At 40.5% G+C, this 14,654-nt stretch overlaps 2 protein-coding genes across 4 annotated transcripts; one reads left to right on the top strand and one right to left on the bottom strand.

Annotated features, from left to right (window-relative positions):
- The first annotated feature begins 1,092 nt into the window (after positions 1-1,092).
- adal (adenosine deaminase-like) lies at positions 1,093-4,673 on the top strand. 2 transcript variants are annotated; one of them, XM_044192962.1, is made up of 10 exons: positions 1,094-1,254; positions 1,390-1,520; positions 1,798-1,858; positions 1,970-2,057; positions 2,162-2,243; positions 2,466-2,592; positions 3,265-3,345; positions 3,433-3,571; positions 3,660-3,760; positions 4,307-4,673. In XM_044192962.1, exons 1-10 carry the CDS (start codon positions 1,210-1,212, stop codon positions 4,496-4,498), a joined length of 1,047 nt encoding a protein of 348 aa, XP_044048897.1. In that variant the 5' UTR covers positions 1,094-1,209; the 3' UTR covers positions 4,499-4,673. The 2 variants fall into 2 exon arrangements, with proteins under 2 accessions (XP_044048898.1, XP_044048897.1); XM_044192963.1 differs by lacking the exon at positions 1,390-1,520 and having other exon boundaries at positions 1,093-1,254.
- On the bottom strand, positions 4,247-13,995 carry nat10 (N-acetyltransferase 10). Of its 2 annotated transcripts, none has more exons than XM_044192957.1 (29): positions 13,836-13,995; positions 13,484-13,610; positions 13,242-13,333; positions 12,969-13,140; positions 12,666-12,788; positions 12,515-12,576; positions 12,319-12,433; positions 11,283-11,390; positions 10,987-11,120; positions 10,796-10,889; positions 10,607-10,705; positions 10,376-10,512; positions 9,907-10,031; positions 9,653-9,803; positions 8,203-8,299; positions 7,968-8,084; positions 7,536-7,637; positions 7,372-7,446; positions 7,169-7,285; positions 6,905-7,038; positions 6,771-6,819; positions 6,583-6,679; positions 6,381-6,488; positions 6,126-6,298; positions 5,921-6,040; positions 5,694-5,792; positions 5,330-5,403; positions 5,119-5,199; positions 4,247-5,030 (listed from the first exon to the last, which is right to left on the bottom strand). In XM_044192957.1, the coding sequence occupies exons 2-29, from the start codon at positions 13,595-13,597 to the stop codon at positions 4,886-4,888; spliced, it is 3,114 nt and encodes a 1,037-aa protein (XP_044048892.1). In that variant the 5' UTR covers positions 13,598-13,610; positions 13,836-13,995; the 3' UTR covers positions 4,247-4,885. The 2 variants fall into 2 exon arrangements, with proteins under 2 accessions (XP_044048892.1, XP_044048893.1); XM_044192958.1 differs by having other exon boundaries at positions 13,484-13,607.
- Between the last annotated feature and the right edge of the window lie 659 nt (positions 13,996-14,654).

The following is a 14,654-nucleotide window of genomic DNA, read 5'->3' as shown; positions in this document are numbered from 1 at the left end:
TATGAAATGGGCCATTCTGCATAAAGAGTACTTTTACTTTTTATATTTTAAGTATATTTTGCTGTTAATACTTAACTGTACTTTAAAGTAAACGTTTGAATGCAGGGCTTTTACTTGTATTTTTATAGTCTGGTATTGATAGTTTTACTTAAGTAAAGGATCTAGTGATATTTTAAGATCTTATGTGTTTTGGATAAAAATTGTTGTAAAATTGACAAAAAAAAGGGGGAGAGCAAGAGGGTTAATCCGGATAAAAATGTGACAGGTATTACAGATTTGAATGGTTTTGACAGCTATATTATTTAAGGAGGGTGAGATAGTGGCTATATATCAATCAATATTTATTCTCTTTGCACTATTTGTATTTGTTTACAACCTACAGAACACTTGACTTGTATATAGCCATTGTATGTTGTTGGTCACGGTTGCTTTTTCTATACATTTATATATATATATATATATATACACATTTTTCACCAATTTGTATGTGCATAATAGTTCTGTTTATTTTTTACCTATCTTTGTTCAGCTTTGTTGTCCTTGTTTTTAAGCTGTGTGTCTATTTCTATCTTCCTTTAAATTGTTCTCTGTGTAAGTGCATAGAGAGCAACTTGAAACTGGAGTCAAATTCCTTGTATGTGTGCACATACTTGGCCAATAAAGCTGATTCTGATATAATGTTCTATTTCCTTCAAATATACAGCAAACAATGTTTTTTTGTTAGTTAATTTACATTTGTGAATATGAAATTTTGCCATAAAAAGAAATACATTTATAAGGAAATAAGAGTCATTGTCTTAATCATGTCGAAAGAAACCAAAAATAATAGGCTATCTTTGAAGAAAGGGAAACGTATTGCATAACATTATAGGTCTTAATGTCTTTCCAGATATTGTGAATTAATCTGCACGTCCAGAATAAGGGAGAAACGGGTTCAAGTTGCAATTCACATAAAGAAAACATCACATCAATATCATTTTTGAACGTATAAAGGCAGCTTTTCACGGGATTGCAACACTTTTAGTAAAGCGGAAGTAGCGGAACCTTGACGTGGGAACCCACTACAAAACGGGGGCTTTTTTCTTTGTTGCACTTGGTGGTGCTACAGGAAAATGTAGACTGAAAACAGAGGCGGGTTGTCAGCGTTATGTGACAGACAGAGAACAACTCGGGGCTCGACAGTCATCTCAGGCTTTGTTTTACTTTGTGATGGATAATAAGGGTGATGTCTTTTATCGGGAGCTGCCAAAAGTGGTAAGTCACACATGAATTAATAACGCGTTAGAAGTGGAAAGACTCGTAGGAGTTTAAAGAGAGTACATGTAACGTTAGTTAACGTTTGTGATAGCTAGCTTACATGCTAACGTCAGCGTTTTTGACTGTCGCCAGGAGCTTCATGCTCACCTCAACGGCTCTGTCAGCTTCCAAACCATCGAGAAACTCATCAGCCGAAAACCGCATCTCAACATTGAACACAGCATGACGGCTATCGGCAAAGGCCAGCGGAGGACACTGGATGAGTGTGTATAACTTTGTCTGTAATTCAAAGTTTTATTATGAGAGCTAGCGCGGCTGTTTGAAATCAAACGGGTCTAGCTAATTGATGATTAATTCGTCGTCATATCAATCAATTATTTAATTCCTTAACCTAAGCCATGTATAAACAAGTCAGTGGATATTTGAGTAAAAATTGTTTCTATGTGATTAATGGGAAGCAACTGTATTCAGGCAGACAAAATGTAAAATGTCTTTGTTAAACGGGTCATCATTAAAACAACATGGCGCGCATGTCCGCAGGTGTTTTCAGGTCTTCAAGGTCATCCATCAGCTGGTGGACACGGAGGAGGATATCCTGATGGTGAGGATTGGCTGTTTGTTCAAATTAAAAATAGCTTTTGTTGTTTTTTTCTTTTTTTTCTTTTTTTTGCCCAGAATATTAGTAACAGATGTTCCCTTTCTTTCTTTCCAGGTGGCTACAGATGTTATCAGGGAGTTTGCGGCTGATGGTGTGAAATATTTAGAACTGAGAAGTACACCAAGGGAGGAGAAAAACACAGGTATGGATGTTAACATGAAGCCTAATATTTAGATTTTTTTTTAGTTTACCTTCAGGATTGTTTTACCAAATTGTTATTAAGTTTATTATCTTTTTTTTCCCTAGGATTGACAAAAAGGAGATATGTTGAAACTGTCATCAAAGCCATCCAGCAGTGTAAAAACGAGGGAGTGGACATTGATGTCAGGTAGGCAAAGCCTTTTATTAGTTCACTGTGTATCAAGTCCAGAAGTGTATCTCGGGTGAGTGAGGTGTTCAAGGTGTGGCTATGTTGGACACACTCTCGACACCGTCACTGGCTGGTGATCAAACCACCAAAATGCTGTATAATGTTTTACTTTGATGACCCAGTAACTTGAGTGCTGGTCACAGTAGCGCATGCTTCTAAATGTGACCGTTTGTCCTGAAGGTTTCTGGTGGCGATTGACCGCAGGAATGGGACTGAAGTTGCCATGGAGACGGTGAAGCTGGCTGAGGAGTTCATGATGTCCTCTGATGGTTTGGTGGTGGGGCTTGACCTCAGTGGAGATCCAACGGTCAGTCAGCCAGTTTGGGGCTTGTAGAAAAAAACAAGTCTTGTGTAAAGAATATAATAAATATTGTGCATTAGAGTTAAAACACCCACTAGGTAGTAGTTAGACAAGCTTTAACATTAAAGTACTTTAACTTTTTGATATTCAAGTCTAATGTTCTGTCAGTTTTCCTATACATTTATGAAGGTAACATAATGAAAGTAAAAGGCATAATGAAATTTAATTTTGTCTCTTACCAGACATGTGATCTTTCCATCTAGCTAGCTGCGGTAATGACTTTTTTTTTGGTCAAAGTGCCAAAGAAAATGTGTGTGTGTTAGTTTTTGCAACTATGATTTGGACCTTGGTGTTTCTGCCTTTTTACAGTTAGTTGCTGGGTGTATTTCTCAAACAGACCACTTGCTCTTGTATAATTGTGCTGTTTCTTATGTTATAAGAAAGAAGAGCATTGCTGTTTTCAAATGCTGCTACAAATGAGTTTTTCAAATCAAACTTTTTGGCAATCTGAGTGGCACAAATAAAATGCTGTTGAGCATCAGTTAATGCCTCCAAACTTCAGCAAATCATACCAAAACTATCTGGATGGAATATCATTCAGTCAGATTAAAAATAAGTGTGTTGCTGCTAGATTTTGTCACAGTACTTCCTGTTAATGAATTTAGTTTTCATTTGAAGGTTGGCCATGGCAAAGATCTGCTTCCTGCTCTACAGAGGGCCAAGAACTATGGACTGAAGTTGTCACTGCACCTCTCAGAAGTATGACCACAACATTTTCAATATTATTTGTTATCTATAGTCACATTATCTGTGAGTGCTCTGACTTTACAACAAAAACTGTTGCAGGTACCATCACAGCTGGAGGAGTCAGATTTGCTGTTGAATCTTCCTCCAGACAGGATTGGTCACGGCACGTTCTTGCATCCTGAAGTGGGTGGATCTCAAAATCTTGTTGACAAAGTGGTGAAGAACAATGTACCACTTGGTAAGACTGAGATGAAACGATTAATGTTCTATTGTGTGCACAGTAAGTTAACTTGGTTTTTGATTTCTCAACTTTCTTTTTCTTGCAGAGCTATGTCTGACATCAAATGTCAAAGGACAAACTGTACCATGTTACTCCAAACATCATTTCATGTACTGGTATGAGTTGGGACATCCAAGTGTGATTTGTGTAAGTTTCCTCTTCGCACCTCACAAGCAGTGAAACTAAAAATTATGATAATGTGACATTTGTTGTACCAAACCAACATGTTTTCTTACATCTGGAGAACAAGATTTGTAGGCCAGGGAATCTCTGCAGCACCACAGTACTTCATTATAATGCTGTTTTGTCACACATTTTACCTTTTATCAAAAAATTGCAGCTTCTGTGATTTGGAAATTGCACTTAGCAATATTTTGATAATATTTCACTTAATTGTGCAGCCCTAGTGCCAACTTTTGGTATTTGAGTTTTTGTCATTCAACCTCTCTGCTTGTTAAATGCCATGCTCTCACTTTAACGCAGGTTTTCTGTAAAATATTTGAAGTCTCAAGCCTAACTACTGTTTTCACAGGCTGAGTAGTACTCCTCATGACGAGTAAACTGCCATTGTGTAAAATCTGTGGACTATCCCTTTTTAAAAGGAAAAAAAACACATTTTTGTAGAACCTGAGATGACACTTAATGGTGAGAGAAGTTCACCATGAATAACTTTTATTCTTTGTCACATTACAGACTGATGATAAGGGAGTCTTCTGTACAGACTTGTCTCAGGAATATCAGCTGGCAGCTTCCACGTTTGGTCTCAGTCGTGAGGCCGTATGGAAGCTCTCCCAACAGGCCATAGACTGTATCTTCGCACCAGACACTGTAAAACAGCAGCTTAAACAGAAGTGGATTGATATACAGCCTCAGGTGTTCAAGTGACCCGTCCCGTAGAACCTAAAGCCAGTCATATACCTCACATTTCAGTTTAAAAAAACCTTTCCGTTAACTTTTTACAAGTCTTTGTAGAAATAATGACATCAACTAAAAAGGGAACTCTAAAATATTGTGAAAATGTTTGAAATACTTGAAAGTAAATACTTATTTAGTACAAGAAGTGTAAGTGTGTTTTCTGCTGATATACAGTTGTGTACTCAACATAAACAAAAGCGACGAACTTGTTAGGACATAATGTAAAAATCCAGTCCTTTTGGGTGCTTTTCAGTATCTGCAGGTCCATCCAAGATATTCAAAGTTCTTGAAATTGCAGCCCATGTTGATGCTGCTTTGTGCCCAAATGCTGTCATGTCAATGCAGCATTGTTTACTGTCACGCCTTCTTTCCAAATTTGCCATGCTTGTCCTTGTTCTTCTTGAATTTGCTGTGTTGCATTTCCTTCTTTTTTAGTTTCCCGTGCTGGGGAGCCCCATTGCTTGCTGTGGCGTTCCCACCATCCAACTTCCTCTTCTTGTCACTGTTGAGTAGGACATTGTTATATCATTACAAACATGTTTCTACAACAACCAAACATACTATTGCCAAAGATCCCGATGTCACTGCACCTCTTGATGCTGACGATAGCCGTGTTCCCTGCTTTCTTTAACACCTGGTCCCATTCCTCATCATCTCCACGGATCCTGTATCTGTAAATACAAATGGAATCATTACAACTACAGCAAATATTACCCTGTGCATGTTTTTTTTTTTTTTTTATTCAAAATTATACACACACAATTAATGACCAAGGCCACCACTCCCGAGTCTCATACTCACTCTTCCAGGTCCATTTCCTTCACTTTCTCTACATCCTGCTTGTGTCTCTCCTCAAACTCCTTAGCTGCTTCAATCTGTTAGTAACAGATACATTTTCTTTTCAAACCCATCATAAGGTGAAGGGATGCAACTAACATTTTTTTTCATTAATGATTAATATGTTGACTATTTTTCCAGTAAATTGTTAGGTCTATAAAATGTCACATGCAGATTACATTATTGCCAGGGACTATGGTGACATCTTAAAATTCCTATTTTTTCCCCAACCACTCAGAATCCCAAAATATTTCATTTACAATATATAAAACCAGCAAATATTTTTGCTTAAATTACTTGAATTGACCATCAATTGTTGACCACATACCAAATCATCATTAAGGCTTCCGACAGTTGGTTCCATGGAAACGTCTTTAGTGGCCGCCATCTGTGCCTCAATAGCTTTTTCTTGGATGCTGGTGAAGACCTAGGATAGTAAAGGCCAGAACAATGCAGGGTATTAAGGTTGTTGCAATAGTTTTAAATGAAGGTTTTATGGCATCTTCTTTATATCAGTTTTAAAGTAGATTATTAAGATTTAAAGAATGGACTTACTTGCACAAATTTCCGAATCAGACGGTTGAAGAGGCCCATGAGCTGTGAGCTTGGGAGTTCAATTTCCTTTTCTAGCTGGTCCACGGATTTGTGCTGTAACCCTATACCCAGCAGTAATGCCTAGAAAAGAACAGGGACAATCAACAAGTATGACATTAACTGTATTCACGGCAAAGAAACGACCGTAACCAAAGGGGAAACTTACACACTGTGCAGCTGAGAGAGAGACGTCACCGAGCTGCTTGAGGAAAAAGATGCGTGCCACTGTTGGGATGAGGTCCATGATGAGGTGGTAGTCCACCATGCTCCTCGAATACAACTCAAGACGTTTGAGGTCGTAAGGGCTGAAATGGCCTGCCAGCTCGGAGCTACTGAGAGCTGTGAAGGTCAAAGACAAGTCAGATCAGGACTGTAAGACACAGAGGAAATCTGATCAGGTTAATTAGAAGAGGAGTCTTACTGCTCGTCTCCTCCTTGGACTTCTTATTCTGCAGGATGCAGAGCGCCAGGCTCGGATGGAAGCTGCTGAACTGGTAGGAGAGGAGAGACAGGAAGCGGCGGCGGAAATCTGAGGAAAACCAAACTGTTCAGTCAGACTATAACAAGTTTAAACAAACCACATCCCCAGAGGTAGTACAGGGAAAAAAGTTTTGGGAGTTCACCTTTCCAGAAGGCAGACAGCCACTGGCTCTGCTCTGGGGCTTCTTCTGTATTCAGCTCCTTCAGCATCACACAAGAGTGCTCTCCTGTCAGGTCATTCTAGATACAACCACCCACACCAGTAATTACAGCATGTGACAACAGCACAATGTACAAAAACGATAAAAAGACCAAATGTTTTCATACTTACAGGGGTTTGTCTTAAATAGACTGGAGTAAAACCCGCTTTCTTCCAGAACCTGTCAGGTTGCAGAAAGAGTTTTTTACATTTCTAAAACTGCAAAAATATTATGACCCCCTTTCTCCATATTCAATGAAACTCACTTGAGCAGTTGTGCAGTAAGGCCATAGGAAACTCCTAGATAGTCCAGTCTCTCGGCTCTCCTCTCACTCAGCTTCAGCAGCAGAGGAGGGAGCTCCTTCCGTGGAGTGATCACCTCCTCCAGCAGACTGACAGCCTAGACAACAACAGGGCAGTGTGTGTGTGTGTTTAATCTGCCTAACCTAATCTCTAAATTGTATTTACTAATTACACTTCATGTGAGGTCTTTCAAATATAGTTAGATTTTATGTCGATCACTGTATTACCTCACTGCTGATGGAGGTGATCTCATTGTGATTTGAGCGTGTGCTCTCATCCATGGTGGGAAACTTGCCCTCATAGTACATCTGCAGCAGCTGGAGAGCTCTGGAGCCGTAGCCCATCTGGTGGACAGGATGAGCCAGTTATATACAGTCTGTCTAGATGAATTAAAAACTGGACACACGCTGAGACCTTTGAAAGTTCTTACCCCTTGATAATCTGGATTGACAGCTATTCGCACCACTCTGCCTCCGGAGAGGCTGCCAAACTCTGGGTCTTGGAACTAGAAAGCAAATAGCAGATCATTAGTGTTTGCACTGTGGAAACATGAGCTGTAATGATTTTGTCAAAAGCTTTGCGACCAGTGTGTACCTGTTCTGACACCGTCCAGGGAATGAGGTCGCCAGAGGCCTTCTTTCCTCTGGACAGACTGTTTAGGATGGACTGCCGAGATATTTCTCCCTCCAGACACACCTGAGGGACCAAAGAAGAACAAATGTATGTAATGGAGAACAAGTACAGTAAGACAAGTCCATCTGATTTGTCACAATAGGCAGAAAAATGAAAAGGGTGGAGCTTGTCTCTGAATGCTTGTGTAAATAAAGGACTGGCTGATTTGGTGGAAGTTATAGCAGGTCAAAGAGTAACCTACTGTATATAAAAGTCTTCTTTCTTCTGAACTCATTACATTACAACAGATTTGCAATAAAGCCACAGTTGTTTGCTTTCAAATGCATGGAATGGCCATCACTCTTGTGCCCATTAAAAACAAGAGAATTTCATGAGGGGTCCAGAGTGTCTTACCTGCACCACAGCGAGGACCTCAGGTAGCGAGTTCTGTGTGGGTGGAACAGGTGGCAGGAGGCAGAAGAGGTGATGGGCCGGAGCGTCGGACAACATCTGCAGGTCGTTTGGTGAATTCTGGATCCCAAGAAAACATTGAGGTCAGCAAATAAACACAAAGACGACACAACACCGTGAAGGACATTATGTTCCTCGAGGAAAAGCAAGTTACTTGATTCCAAACTAATAATATCACCTTGTAGTGCGATGCCACGTAGAGAGCCATCAGCCTCTGCAGGAAAGCCTCAGATGCCTTGTGGTAACAGAACAGTGTGTCTCTGTTCACGTAATATCTGGACAGTGTGGGCTCAGGACAAACGCAGAAGAAACTACAACTTGTTTTGCTTTAGACTCACGTATTGTCTGTAGGAGTGTGTCACTCTCAGACAAAATCAGTGAATACGCATTTAGATACACTGTTTACAGTGTGATACAAAAATAATACAGATTTATTACAGAGAATAATCCGATATGCTGCAATTCAAACCTGATTTGACCTGAGGCCTGACTGGCAGTAGAAAAATAAAAAGATTTGGGCAGTCTCCAAGGTTAGTAATATCTTTATAAATATTTGAAGTGGAGATGTGATTGGAGCACTAATTTGGTTTTTGACAGCTTATTGATTTTTGAACTGGGTTTGAATCTATGTAGCTGCACCTCTGACTTGTATACATTTTTAAAATACCTACTGGTTCATCTTAACTAGCAGGTAACATCGTAGAAAAGGTTTCAGTCGTAGTCATCTGGACACTGTTTTCAGAATCAAGACGTTTCGGTTCCCATCCGGAAGTCATTCTCAATTGTGAAAAAATTGTGAAAAATCAGTAATCAGGCCTATTGTTCTCTGGCTGCATCTACTTCATCACTGTAGGCCTGATTACTGATCACTGGGCCATCTTGAAACTATCAGGTCAGTTTCAGGTGAAACTAGCTATTAACAGATACTCAGGCAGATTCCCTCCTGAGGGCGGGGCTTATGTAACTCAGATTAGCTTAAATTTCCAGTTCCCGTCCAATTTTTTCACAATTGAGAATGACTTCCGGATGGGAGCCGAAACGTCTTGATTCTGAAAACAGTGTCCAGATGACTACGACAGAAACCTTTTCTACGATAGAACACTCCTGGACGAATGAGGGACTACACCGTCTTATTTAGCAGGTAACAATCGATTATTAATTCCAGCTTCTCCCATGTGAAGTTTTGCTGTTTTTCTTTGTCTGGTTTGATAGTGAATTGAATATCTTTAGGTTTTGGACTGTTGGTCGGCTGAAACAAGCAATCTGAAGGCGTCACCTTGGGCTTCAGGAATTTGTGATGGGCATATATCTGTTGTGTTTGGTTTTTTTAAGCCAAACGATTAATCTAGAAATAACTGATCAATGATGAAAATAACCATTAGTTGCAGCCCTACTCTACATGTTTGTGTTCACTGAAATGTCGCCAGAGGAACACTTTCATTTTAACCAATGCTGCTGTTTACACCATCTTAATACTGACCCTCCTGCTCTACCACACATGTAGCCTGGGTTATTATTATTTTCTTTAAATGTATGTTATTGTATGACATACTGTATGTGCATCAGGTGTGACAGGCCTGGTCTAGACAAGGGGTAACTTTAAGTCCTTTAAAGTACATCAAGGATACAGGTCACAGGTCTGTGGAAGTGGGCAGCCAGAAATGAGCCTGGGTATGTTCAGACAGTCCAGACAGAGCAGATCATTCAGCCACTTTTCTACAGCGTCCCCTGGAGCGTACCGAATGGACTCGTGGAGAGAAACCTCATGGAGAGATCGAGCTGTGTACGGAGAGCAGTAAACAGCAGTCAGACAGATGATAGACACAGAACACACACACACACACACACACACACACACACAGTATAACACTGAGATATCTACCTGCTGCTAGCCTCGCTGTGTTGGCGGTCCTGTTCTCTGCAGACATGTTCTGCTGACTGTCTGCACTCTGCTGCCTCAACTGCTGAATCAGTTTGAGGGAAAGAGAGCGCCCAGTGCCTTCATACCTGCAGAGATGAGGGAAAACAGTGGTCAGAAATGCAAATAACTAGAGCTGTTATCCTAAAGCGATTTATTGATCGCCCCAAACAAATTACTGGTTGCAACTTCACAAGTGTGAATATTTGCAAATTTTCTTATTTTTCTATTAAACTGAATATCTTTGGGTTGTGGATTACTGGTTCAAAAATGGAATTATAATAAAAAGAATTGTTTCTTACAACTCTATAAATAATTACTATTCCTTCTACTTCACTGGTAATTAAATCCATATTACTCAGAATACTTTCTCAAAATGTCCTTGTGTGTAGTGTTATTCAGACGCTGAATATCATCCAGCCCTATTACTGACCCGTTGATGGTGGAAGCCATGAAAACCAGATAAGGCCCCAGCAGTTTCTTAACCAGGGGAAGAGGGATGGCTGCAGCCTCATCAATGACCAGCAGTTCAGCCTGGCCCAGCTTCACTGCATCACCTGGGTGGATGTACTGTTGGTCACATGAACAGGAAGGTCAGATATGTGTATTTCACTTATTATTGTAGATAACAGGAAATGGAGAAGAGTGGTCTGCTCTTGTTTACCTGGATTGTCTGCCGATGCTCTTTGAAGATGTTCACCCGCACCACAGCTTTGTTGAACTCTGGATTCAAAGACTGGATGATTTCATAGTCGAGATGCTCCTACAAATGCCATAGGTTGATATGAAGCGGTACATACTCACAGCACGAACATAATGTCGCAAATACAGAAAAGATTGTCCGGTGGCCTACCTGATACTGCAGAGCATCAAAGCCTTTGAAGATGAATTCAAACATGGTATGGAGGTTGTCCGGGCTCGGTGAGGTTACAAAGATATTGGAGTAGCTGTAAAGAATGTCAGACAATCATTAGCACAAATTCAAGACAATGTAATAGACAAAACTGTTATATATTTGTATGACGTTATAAAACTAATCTGTACCCAAAAGCCACAGCTCCAGCGACAGCCAGCCCCAGTGCTGCAGACTTGCCTCGACCACGAGCAGCAGTTAGGGCCACCGTGCTCCTCAGAGTCTTCTCTGAGATGGCTTCAATGAACTTCAGCACTCCTTTAGCCTAGAGGACAACACAAACTATTAACTGACTGATATAAAATGGGATGACTATTGAGGTGTAATTTCTCAAGAACGCCATCATGATCTTGGTGGTCATTGGTGCATTCATCAAACGTTATACTTGGTAAATGTGTAAAGTGGCTCTTTAAAGAGAGGTCCTGACCTGGTCCATGGTCCTGCAGCGATCTACCAACACACCCACAGGCTGAGTGTCCTGAAGAGACTCCTTCAGATCCTTCAGCTCCTGTTCTCGTGGAGACAAACCGTCCTCCTGAAGGGGATGAGACAACTGGTCAGAAATCAGGGAGCTAGCATATAGCCAACAAGCAAGCAAGCAAATAAACTTTATTTGTATAGCACTTTTCACAACACATAGTGCTTTATAGAAGGGAGAAAAGAAAGAGAAAAAAAGAGAGACAGACAAAGCAGTATAACAACAAGGACACAAATTGTACAAACCACAAAATATTAAGTTAGAAAATCAAGAAAAATCCACAGAAAATAAGCGAGTTTTAAGATGCGTTTTTAAAAAGTGCACTACTTTGGCTTCAGGAGGTTGTTTCAAAGTCTATAAGCAACAACAGCAATCACCTCTAGTTTTCATCCTTGATCTTGGAACAGCTAGAAGTCCCTGCTCTAAAGACCTGAGGCTCCTTCAAGTGGTAAAAACTCATTTAATAAGAAGCCTGAAAACGTAATGGTTTGTATGATAAGAGTAAAATGTTTTAAATCAGTCCTAAAAGAGAGGCAGGGAGCCGGTGGAGAGAAGCTGAAACGGGTGTAATGTGTGATCTACATTTTGTACAAACAAGCAGTGAATTGTGCTTTTTGCTTTTTTTGTTGTGCAAATGGGATGCATGTAATGATTACTTTTCTTATCAATAATCTATCAAATATTTTCTGGGGATTAATTGTTTAGTTTATAAAACGCCAGAAAAAGTGAACGTGGCCTGTCAGTTTCCCAGAGCCCGAGGCGACTTCTTCAAATTGCTTGTTTTGTTCGACCAAAAGTCCAAAACCCAGTGATATTTACTTTAAAATGATAATAAACAGAGAAATCATCACATCGGAGACGCTGGAACCATTACACGTTCTTCATTTTGGCTGGATAATTGACTTAAACGAACAATCAGTTATCAAACTGATACATTTTCTGTTGATCAACTAATCGACTGAACGACTATATGTAATATAGTCACCTGTGTCTTTGGGGGAACGGGCCTGATGTTTGCCATGTGGCTGGAGATTGGCAGGATGTTGAGTTGGTCGTCAATGACAACACAGTTCTTGCAGGATGCAAGCGACAGAATGAACCTAGAAACAGCAGAACAAAATTAATAATATTGTTAAATTATGATGCACTCAAAATCCCATGAAAGCCAGAGGAGCCCTTACCTCTCATTGAACCTTCCCACCACATCCTGATGAGCCTCAGTCCTGTATCGAGAGTGCACGTCCTGGATGAAAACAAGACCCCAATGATCCCAAATCATCTCACTAGGAAACAGTCCGACATGTGTAGAGATGGAACAGGTTATGGACTTACCATAGTCATAGTGTACAGCTGCTTGAGAGAGTTCATTGTCCTCAGCAGTAACACCACTATACCACCTCCTTCTACGGTCTCAATAGTTCTCGCTAAGAGATTGGGAGTGACAGCTTCAAAATCCTGTGTGACACAGAAAACAAGAGAGTCAAATTTATTGGCTGCATCAACTTCATCTACAGCAGTGGTTCACAATCTTTTTTCGGACTCGATAAAATTAAACATCTTTCTTGTCCTGTGACTCGTGACCCCTTTGATATATCTTGAGACCCACTGGTCTGCAGCCAAAGAGGAGACACTCACCTGCAGGACGCACATGCCGAAGGTGTTTCCCAGGACCTTGTGTGTCTCGTTGTAGTAACAGTAGCGGATGTTGGTTGCAGCGATGAAGAGTTCAAACGGGTCATCCTGATTCAGATTCAGTGTCCCAGTTTTTATCTTCTTTTGCAGCTGTCTCATGCGCTTCTTCCGATTGCTGTTTTTGTACGACATTTATGACAAATCAGACCCCACCTTTCTCCCTTCCGACACAATAAATGGCAAACAGCTAAATCACGGAGGGGAGTTTACACTCACCTGCTGAATCCTAGGTCTTTTTTGTAGCACCAGAGTACAGAGGGTCGTGCTCTGACGGCGGCTTTAGACAGCATGTGATGCAGAATGACAACCTGGATCAGAGACAGACTGGATTGGTTTGATGTCAAATGCAAGGAGACTTGTGTGACAGACAGTTAGATGGACACAAATGAATATTATAATAAGCCCATTGCTACTGAGACTGGCACACTGGCCTGGGAGAACGGGGACTGATAAATTACCTGATCTCTCCCACGATCTCCCACCACCACAAACATGGTCCGATGCTGCAGAGCGACTCCATTCTCTATCTGGACACGAATCCGGTTGTCTACCTTCTTGCGGACCGTTGCCATCGTCTTCCTGCTACTGAGAGAAATAAGAAATCTGCTACACAACTACATAGAAGCAAATATCAGTGATACAGTGCGACATGAACGGTGCAGTTACACTCATAAAGTGCTGTCAAAGGAGCTAGGAGGAAGGATTGACTGACTTGCAGCCAAAACAAATAAGTTAATGGCAGCAGGGGACGTAAGATCTGCCACAACGCGGGGAAGAAACAGAATTAAAGCACTCAGCGTTTCCAATTACCTTCGGATGCAGACCAACTCTCTGTCGTTTCATAAAATTACAACAAGTCGAGGGCTGAATTTACATGCCAGCCATCATGCTGTTGATACACTCACGTGGAGACATCAGTTCATGGAGGACCCCCAGTGTGACGTCAAAATTAAGCGACACTCTCCTCGAAAGCGAAAGATTATTGGCCCCGAATTCGGCCTCCCAGGTGAAATTCTCCACAATTGAAACGATTTGCTTACTACTTTGATAATTGGTTAATCGTTTAAGTCGTTTTTAAGCAAGAGTGTCAAAGATTAACTGATTGTGACTTTTCAGATGTGAATATTTAGCTGGTTTCCTTAGTCCTTACGATAATACATCAAATATATTTGGGTTATGGACTGATTGGCAATTGGATATCAGTTGCAGGCCTATTCTTCTCCAAGCAAACTACATTAATGGAGATTGCGTTGTATTATACTTCTAAATTAAGGGGTTTGGTGATTGAGATTAGGATCGATCTTTAACGGTATATGTTAGGGACTTGTAATACCAACAAAGGAGGCAGGCAATGCACGAATTCCGCCTGAGAGCAGAAGTTCAGGGGGAAAAGACCCATATTCCTTCAACACGCGCTTTTCGCAAAGCAGCTTGTCGGGAATTTGTTGGCACTATAAATAACATTTAGTTCTTAAGTTATACTTCAAAACAATACAACAGCTTATTGTCGTGGTAAAAATACAACATAAAACGAGAATTTGGATGGCAAAAAGTCAGTCTGAAAAGCTGATACAAAAATGTATAGAACATGTTATTTTAATATATATTTATTGAAAAACGTGTAAAAGC

The sequence above is a fragment of the Siniperca chuatsi genome, linkage group LG4 (assembly GCF_020085105.1).
Source record: "Siniperca chuatsi isolate FFG_IHB_CAS linkage group LG4, ASM2008510v1, whole genome shotgun sequence".
In the NCBI taxonomy this organism is placed as follows: domain Eukaryota; kingdom Metazoa; phylum Chordata; class Actinopteri; order Centrarchiformes; family Sinipercidae; genus Siniperca; species Siniperca chuatsi.
Note: the sequence above shows the minus strand (reverse complement) of the source record. Positions and strands in the feature narration are given on the sequence as shown.

Coding starts and splice junctions, on each gene's coding strand:
- adal (XM_044192962.1), top strand. CDS start 1,210: ATGGATAATAAGGGTGATGTCTTTTATCGGGAGCTGCCAAAAGTG. Junction 2,593..3,264: donor ACCTCAGTGGAGATCCAACG/GTCAGTCAGCCA, acceptor TTTCATTTGAAG/GTTGGCCATGGCAAAGATCT. Junction 3,761..4,306: donor GACATCCAAGTGTGATTTGT/GTAAGTTTCCTC, acceptor GTCACATTACAG/ACTGATGATAAGGGAGTCTT.
- nat10 (XM_044192957.1), bottom strand. CDS start 13,597: ATGGCAACGGTCCGCAAGAAGGTAGACAACCGGATTCGTGTCCAGATA. Junction 11,391..12,318: donor CCGTTCCCCCAAAGACACAG/GTGACTATATTA, acceptor CATCCCCTTCAG/GAGGACGGTTTGTCTCCACG. Junction 6,041..6,125: donor CTCTCTCAGCTGCACAGTGT/GTAAGTTTCCCC, acceptor GTTCTTTTCTAG/GCATTACTGCTGGGTATAGG.